The sequence below is a fragment of the Condylura cristata genome, unplaced genomic scaffold, assembly GCF_000260355.1.
Source record: "Condylura cristata isolate star-nosed mole 26May11 unplaced genomic scaffold, ConCri1.0 scaffold00039, whole genome shotgun sequence".
Lineage (NCBI taxonomy): Eukaryota > Metazoa > Chordata > Mammalia > Eulipotyphla > Talpidae > Condylura > Condylura cristata.
In genome coordinates this window covers 4,125,299-4,133,905 of record NW_004567140.1, presented here as the reverse complement: position 1 = coordinate 4,133,905, position 8,607 = coordinate 4,125,299, and the positions used below count along the sequence as shown (strand labels likewise).

General features: G+C 57.9%; 1 protein-coding gene across 1 annotated transcript in view; it reads right to left on the bottom strand.

The window, feature by feature from the left end:
* IRX5 (iroquois homeobox 5) overlaps positions 1-8,264 on the bottom strand; it is a 19,419-nt gene extending 11,155 nt beyond the window's left edge. The window contains exons 1-2 of the mRNA XM_004693567.2: positions 7,782-8,264; positions 6,819-7,598 (exon numbers count right to left, since the gene is read on the bottom strand). Of these exons, the coding sequence (XP_004693624.2) occupies positions 6,819-7,598; positions 7,782-8,160 (1,159 nt within the window). The 5' untranslated portion in view covers positions 8,161-8,264. The remainder of the gene's footprint in view (positions 1-6,818; positions 7,599-7,781) is intronic.
* Between the last annotated feature and the right edge of the window lie 343 nt (positions 8,265-8,607).

Sequence of the window (8,607 nt, the reverse complement as noted above, 5' to 3'; positions counted from 1 at the left end):
CTGAGGCAAGGGAAGGAGCTAGAAGGTCCTTATGGACAGATTCCAAGAGACAAAGGGTGGGCTGAGTGGGGAAGCTCTAGACTGAAACTTGATGCTGCCCCACAGGTAAGTCCCAAGGCAGGCCTAGAGGGCGCCCCAAAGCTCAGCTCCGATGGGGTCATTCCCCTGTCTGCCTTCCCAGACTCCCCAGTGTCTCTCCATCAAGCCCCAGAGAGCGAAACCTGCTCAGAGGAGGGAGGAGTGGGGAGAGGAATGCTAGGGAACCGAGGCCACTCTGGCAGGATGCTCCCCACCTCCCCTCCAAACCCAGAGCCTCAGCCTCTCCCCTCCATCCCCTTTGGCTAGTGAGTGCCCCCCTAAAATGAAGTCTGAGGGCAGCAAGACCCTCTTAGCCTGTCCTGGAAGATAACTGTACCACACACACCAGGGTCTTCATATCAACAGGGTGGTACAGGCTCCTTTTGGCACTTGAGGCCACGAGGTTCAGAGAGGTTGTTTGATTTGCTCAAGGACACACAGGCAGAGGTAGGACCCACCCAGGGCCCAAAAGCCAAAGCGGTAAATGACAACGTCTCTGGCGACAGTCTCCCTCCTCATGCAGCCTGGGGTGCCGTGCACCTGTCCTGTGAGGCCCGGGAGCTCGCTGCCCCAGCGTGGGCCTGCAGCCACCAAACTCCTGGCCTCTCCCTTCCCACCAAGGCCCGCGCCGCCGACCTGCAGGGGGCGATGGTGACTAGGCTGGAGCCTGTGCCCTAACCTGAGGGCCCTAAGCGGAAATCAGCTAAGGTCAAGGAAAGCGCGCTGGGCTAGATCCGCGAGCTCAGAAACCGCGCAGGCCCTGAACTCTGGAGGAGAACCCCAGCTGCGCCGAGCGCGGCCGCCAGGCCGCCGGTGCGGACCGGAGCTCTCCAGCCCTTGTTTGATGAGCAGCGGCCAATAAATTCATTAATCATCATTTTATGCCTCATCAAACCCCCTCCAAGACCCTCCATGGGAGTTACACAAATTAGCCCCTGAAAAGACAGTAATTTCAGTTTAGCGAGGTAAGTGCTTTCTGATGGGCTCGGCGCACAGAGCTCTCCTGACAAGCCAATCCATCAGCGCGTTGGGGCCGGGGCGCGGCCCGGACGCCCTGCCCAGCCGGGCCTCACCCCGGGCAGCTCTCCCGGGCTCCTGGGCGACTGTCCCACCAAGGGCACCCGCTTAGCACCCATCCTGCGTAGGCTGAATCATCGGACCTCTTGTCCTCGCCCACCTGACTTCTCTCCAGCCCTCCTGAACAGGAGAGAAACTTTGGGGGGGAAACTGAGGCCCCAGGTTGGGGAATGGTCCTGGCTAGGGTGGCGGGAGGAGGTCGCCGCTGGAGCTGAAGTTTTGAAAGCTGGCCCCAGGGAGAGAACCAGACACCCCTTTTTCCTCCGAAAGCTTGGCTGTCTGGGGGTTCTGCGATGCCTTGAAATGAGGAAGTGCCGTGTGGGGCAGGCACATTACTGATCAGAAAAGGTAATCTGTGGCTCTCCGCTGATTCTGAAAGAAACTCCAGGTTCCAAATGAGGGTAATAGGGGGCAGGGGAGCGGGTCTAAGCATGCCCACAGGATCTTGGGAGTGGAGGGGGTGGTGGCAGCGTCGTGGTTAGTCCTTTCCACCGGCTCTCGGACCTTTCCGTGAATGCCAGGGAGCAGAGCTCGAAAGGACTTGACCAGCGAGGCTGGTAAGAAAAGCAAGGGGAACAAACCAGAGAAAAGTGCGGTTCCGGAGGACATCTGCAAGCGCGAAACCTATGCCTCCTCTTCTCACGATCAGGCCCCGGTGCACAAAGATCCCGGGGGGCACCAAACCCACGCACCAGGGCCGCTGGCAAAGGAGATGGACGAGGAGCGGAAGCCCAATCCGAGCCGACCAGCCACACCGCTGCGGCCATGGGGAGATCGAGAGCCCAGCAACGCGCAGTTCCTTCGTTAGCTTCCCCTCCACGCGGCGCTGCACGCCTCGGAAAATAAGTTAGCAAACGGGGAGCCGTTTATCTCTTTTATCTTGGGGCCTGATCCAATTAAATAAGTGCACATTTACATTTGCATCCATCAGGCGGGAGCGTTAAGAGCCCGGGGTTTGCTCGGAGCAAATAAAAGCAGATTTCACTGGGAAAAGTGGCGTCTGGGCGCGAGCTCGTGCGGGCGCCAGAAACGCACACCGCCCGGCAGGCGGCCTTTGGGGACTCACGGTTGGGGCTTTCGCACTTTGGAGGCCAGAGACTCCCCCAAACCCTGGAGAGGCCCGTCAATGCAGGGATGGGGTGGGGGGGGGTGTTTGCAACCAAACCTGTTAGGCCACAACCTGGGCCCCGCCTCGTGCTGGGGACCCAAGTCACTTTGGGCAAGAAACGAAAAGTAGGCCAGCTCTGGCCGGGTTGCAAAGACAGACCCTCGGGCTGGGCCTGAAGGCAGTGGCCCAGCTTTGGACACTGTGGGGGGAGGGCAGGCGGCAAGGGCCCAGGCAGACCCGATAATTCCTCCTATTCAGTGAGGAGGGGCGCGAAGAGCCAGGGCGAGAGTGCGCTTGGGATTTTCTCCAGTATCCCTGCACCAGGGAAGACCAGTTGATGTTACCGGTTAGCGCTTTCTAGAGGGGTGAAGGGGGCGCCCAGGTGTGCACCTCCGAGTTTGCCGTTCCGACCTCAGTCAAGGTGCGTTCGAAATAGGAGGGTTTGCAGCTTTGGGGGGAAGTTTTGTTTTTGTTTTTCCTTTTCTATAGATGTCCAACCCGCAGGGCAACAGACAAAAACGGCCTTCAGGGGCGCGGTTGTGGGGTAGACCCCGGATATGCCAAACCTCAAATTAAACAGAACCGCGAGGGGTCGGGAGCCGGGTGGAAAAAGCGAGCAGAAACCCAAGTGCTTACACCTCCAGCGGAGAGAGAGCGGCGGCTCCCCGCCGGGGCGGCGCGGGGCTGCGGCCCCTACCTGAGGCTGCTGCAGCCGTCGGCTTATTTCTCAACTGCCTGCCTCCCGGTTTTTGAGTCTGTGCCTAAGTGGTGGCAGGAATCGTCGGATTAAAACTGCTCGTCGCGGGCCCTGCTCTGCAAATCCCGCGGACTAAGTGGTGCGGGGTCCCGGGCCGCAGCGAGTGCTGTGGTGTATGTGGCATTTTGAGTTTGGCCAACTTGGGGTTCAGAGTTAAGTCCCGTCTGTGGTTGGGGGGCATCACCCGGTCTAGCCTAACTCCTCCTCTCCGCGAACCGCGTGGCGCCCCGGAACCAGTAGGCGGCGCCCTTCCTGAACTGCAGCCGCGTCGGGCTCACTCCTGGGAACGCAACCACATTCCTTTCACTTTGGTTAATTCGCGAAGCTCTATTCCGTTTCTCTGCCAGAGTTGGCTGGTAGTGGTGGGGACAGGTGGGCCGCGAGGCAAGGCAAGAGCCGAACCCGCACGCACGACCCCACCCCGCTCCTTCCAGGCTCCCAGAGCTGCAAGCCGCAACTGGAATGAGAGGACCCTGGGGATTTGCAAACCCCGAGGCCTCGAAGCAGGCCCCGCAGCCCCGGCCAGAGAACATTTAGGGACCTGGCACGAGGAGCAGGAAGGAGAGAGACCCCGTTAGCACTCTCCCTCCAATGATTGCGTGTGCGCCCTCGGGAAACAGCCTGATTCTCTGCTCGGTCCCGGGTTTGGCGCAGCCTCAGGGGACTGTCCACTTAGACCCCGTTCAACGATCTGGCCACCTCAGTGTCCAGGGGGGCAGCGCCTCTCAGTCCCTAAATGACATACTAGTTGCTCCTTGGGCACGGGAACCAGAACAGGAGCCAAGCGCAGGTGGGAAACGCCAGCGCAGCCCAAGCACCGAGCCTTCTAGCGCCCCAGCGCGAGCCCGCAAACAAACCCCGACCCTAACTCACACAGGAAAATTTCCCGCAGCGCCTCCAAGACGCATCATCTCCAAGATGGCCCAAGACGCGGCCAAGCGGAGGCTCCAAAAGGGATTTGCACAGACGCGCAACGACTTCTGGGGCCGAATGCGGGAGACATTTCCTAAACCCCCGAACCCCGATCAGTCCGGCAGGCGGTCGCCAAGCTGGAAAGGCTGTGGACACCAAAAAACCACGAGTCACCGAAACCCAGCTCTGCAAAGAAGAAAACCCCAAACTTAATTGAGGGTTTGCACGAAAGACGAAGGACGCAAAGAAAGCCTGCCGAGGGGCGAGGGGAATGCGGGCCCGGCAGCCACTCCCGCACCGCATTCCAGCGCCCGGCCGGCTTTCTCCCCAGCCTGGAAGCAGCCGGGAGTTGGGGAGCAAAGCCGAGCGGGCTCCATGGAGCGCAGTTCGCGTTCCCAGGCAGCCCCGCGGGCATTCGGCTCCCGGCCCGGAGCCACAGCAGTCACACTCCGGAGGCCCGCGCCGAGTATTTGCATATTCCCGGGAACACAGGGAGGCCTGCAATTTTCTTTTTAAAATCGTTGGGCAGGTTTTAGGGCCAGAGCTTCCAAAACCCCGCAGAGTTGATGTCGTTCTTAAACTCCCTCCTAAGAGAAGGGGACTGGCCTATTCTTCTGACTTTTGTAGGCGAGAGGCAGACTCCTGGGGCTGCATATTCAACGGGGTGGAGGGGGGAGCTGATTGTGAACCGGGCGGTGGGGGTGGGGGCTGGGGCTCGGGGTAGGGCGAGTCATCTCTGGAATTCAATTGTTTAAAAAAATCATTTATAATTAAAGGGACAAAATAAAATACGATCGTCTCATGCATATTTAATCGTTCACACTTCCAGCTTTGAAACCATGTCCCTGCGTGAATTTTCTCACTAATTTAAACTCTGAAGTCGACTGCTGTTCGCGAAAAACATCTGGACAATACAGCTTTCAAACTTGTTTAAATTCGAATCAGCTAAAGGAGCTCCGTTGCCGTCGCAAAAACTGTAAAAGCAAAAACTCCTAGGAAAGTTGGGGGGGGGAGATGTTGAGAAAACCAAGGAAGGTTAAAGTAATCTTGAGTAGAAATGCAAATATGTGCATTTTGATTTAGCCTAATTAAACCGGTGTTATGTGCAAACACATTCTCTCTACGCTCAGCTTGGGTTTAATAGAGCAAATGAATTCCTCTCGCTGGAGTATGTTTTTGCTGGAGACCCTCCCCTCCCCCGACCACCGAAAATTTCCCACGAAGTAAAACACAGGACAGTGCCACATCCTCTCAAAATGGAGACGCACGCACCGGCACTGGCGGCCTCCGCGCAGGGGACTGAGGCGTATCCTGACTTTTGATTTGAGTTAGCATATGCCGGATTCATAGGAGAACGGAAACCTCGGAAATACTTTCAGAGCGACTCTGACACTCTCAGATAAAGGGCAAATGCAACAAGCCAGATTGGGTCCACCATGGTATCATCTAGGCAAATGGCCTCGAAATTTCCAAGGCCTCTCTACCAAAAAGGGTGCTCCCCCCCATTCCCTCCAGGGGTGTGGGGCTGAGGACCGAGAGAGGCTCTGCTGTCGGCCTGGGTTGCCCACAGTTTACCCCCAGCACCGTGGCACTGCCTCACCCACTTCCAGCCCACTCTCCCATCCCCGGCTCTGCCAAGTGCAAGCTTGAAATTCAGGACAAGTGTGACACCTACCTGTGACGGGGGGAACGGTCCCCTCTTCGGTCTTGCGGCCCCAGCCCTGTATCCAGCCTGCCGCCTACCACCCCAACTGTCGCGGATGGAACATTTACTAATTTAATCAAATCCAACGAAGAGATCAACGCCCAATTTTGAAGGGGTAGAGAAGGCAGTGCCTTGGGAAAGCCTTCTCCTTGGCATCCCCAAAGCTCCCCGCCCGCATTAGCCCACAGCACCTTTGAAATAGTAATAAGGGCTAAATCCGGCATAAAATCGAACTCATTAGCAAAGTTCACCAGCTGATTGCTTTGCATAAAACACGACACTGATTGGAAGTAATTAGGTTAAGCGATGGCGCTGGGGTGGTTCCTGTCGCTAGCTGGCTTTGCCATCCTTTCTCCCTTCTGGGCACACATTTGGGTCTCTCCTCCTTCCTCCAGGGTCCAGGCTCTCCCTAGCAGTCCCAACCCGGAGTCTCTATCTGCATTCAGGGCACAGCCAGGCTCCCTGGGGCTGGCAGCCTAATTATGGGTTCCCCCTGGCACACACAGCTCTCGTATCACCTTTCATTCCCCACTTTGGAAAAGAAGTTGCAGTTTGCACCTTTTGTCTCAGGCGATGGACAGTTTATTGAGGCTTCTAAAAAGTAATGAGTGGCTCTGATTATGTTAAAATCTCTTTTAATTAAATATCTTGCATTTTACAAAGGCGGCTGCAGTTTCGTTTATTTTTTTTAAATCTAAGAGTATAACCTGTTTCCTTTCTGTAATAATACTTTAGCTCAGACCCAGAAAAATCAATAGGTGTAAAAAATTAAATTAAACTTGTATTTTTAAACTATGAAACACTTTTTGGGGGGGGACACAAATGTATATATTTATATTACAAAAAACCATTAAATGCCTGTACAGGTGTCTTATTTTCATAATTTACTTCAAAGATATTGAATTATCAATTTAAATACAAAAATGCTACATTAAATATACAGAATAAGATTTAATACAAATCCTTTTTTTAAATTTTCCTTTTCCGCTGGTTAAGACATTTTTGTGTGTGTGGAGATGTTTACATTTTTATGCCATCCATCTCCATGACCTATAAACTTTTTAATAGGAGGGGAAGTTTTTTTCTCTCTCTCTTGATGGAAAAATAACTGCCAAGGCCATGTGTTTAAATAAATTAGCGAGTCCGGGACCCACGCAGCCCGCGTTAAATGTCGGACATACCTTTCTTCAATTCATAGGGAGAGTCTTTGCTCGGGTCTAGCTGGGGCTGGCTCAGCAACATTTTCGGGTCTTTAGCCAAAGCGTCCGCTCGGTTCAACACGGTCTGGTTTAATCCATTGAAATGCGAGCTCGGACCGGTTGTGGGGCCTGGCCCGGGCCCGGGGTGGCCATGAAGGTGTCCGAAGGAGCCATAGTTCGTGTAGCCTGGGTAGAAGGGCGCCGTGTAATACAGAGGCCTGGACAGCACTGTCCCGCCCGGGAAGGGACAGGGCGCCGATGGGGAGCGGGATGGCGCCGGGGCAGGCGACGTGCGGCTGCCTGCTAGGGCTTGCCCAGCTCCCGGGCCGGGGCACGGCGGGCACGGAGAGCCCTCGCTCCCACCGCCCCCGTCTTTGACCTTGTCCGAGGAGGTGGCGATCTCTGCCAGAGACCACAGTTTGGGCTTGGCGAGCACCGCCTGCGGAGGCGGCGGAGGCGGCGAGTGGATGACCGAGGGCCCTCCGGGACCCGGGGGCAGCTCTCCCGCGGCCGGGTGCGGGCCGGGAGCCGGCGCGCCCGCGGAATAGTGAGGGGCCGAGTCCTCCGCCAGCCGCGCCGCCGCCGGCCCGGCCGGGGAGGGCCCGCCAGCGCGAGGGGGAACCGGCAGGGCGTCCAGGCGGCCCTCGGACGGCGGCTCCTTAAAATCCGAGTCGCTGAGGCTGCCCTCTGTCTCCTTGCCCGCGGGGGTGGGCGGCCCCTGCAGTCGTTCGCAGCCGGAAGCGGCCTTCTGCTCCGCTCCTCCTGCGGACAAAACCGCGGTGGTCAGAGGCACCGAGGCGGCGTGCTGGGGCCCAGGACCCCGCCCGCAGGGGCAAAGACCCCGGTCCCCAACCTCCAGGCCCTGCTCGGCACCAGCCCCCCTCCCGCCAGGCCTCCATTTGCCTTCTAATTCCCGCTGACCGCCACCTTTCCTCGCCCACCAACCTGCTTCCAGTCCCTCTGGGTCGACCTTGTCTTCGGGCTTCTGGGGCTCATCCTCGTCGTTTTTTTCTAGATCAATGTTCTCCTCCTCCTCCTCGTCCTCGCTGCGGTTTCTCGGAGTCCACGTCATCTTGTTCTCCTTCTTGAGGCGCCGGCGCGCGTTGGCGAACCAGGTGGACACCTGGGTGAGGGTCATCTTGGTGATGATGGCCAGCATGATCTTCTCGCCCTTGGTGGGGTAGGGGTTCTTGCGGTGCTCGTTGAGCCAGGCCTTGAGTGTGGCGGTGGCATCTCGCGTGGCGTTCTTCCGGTATGCGGGGTCCCCGTAAGGATAAGAGCCCAGGGGCGCCGCGTAAGGGTGGTACCCCAAGGAGCCGGCCATGCCTGGTGTATGGTCGTAGGGAGAGCCCTGCGGGGAAGGCAGAGAGAAGGTGAGGGTGGCTCTGGGTCCCCACTGCTACTCTGGCGACCGAACCGCGCTTTCCCGTGCCCCGCGGTCTGCAGGGAGGGAGGTCAAGCTCCTTCTTCCCCTAGGGGAGAGCTGCCGGCTCAGCCCCAAGGGCGACCCCTCCCCCTTCTCAGAAGGCAGCTGGGGCGCCAACTCCCGACGAGGGTCCTCCTGGGGGTCCCTCAAGCCTTCCCGGCCTGGGCGCCACCCTGTAGGCCCTCGTCCCTTCCCCTGGGCAGGTCCGTCCCGCGTCGGCAGCTTCGGCCACCTCGGCTAGGCCCTCCACCCAGGGACGCCTGGGCAATACTCTGCGCTCGGCGCCGGGACGGCTGCAGTTAGGGCGCAAGGTGGTAGATCTGGGGAAGCCTAGGCAGTTTTCCT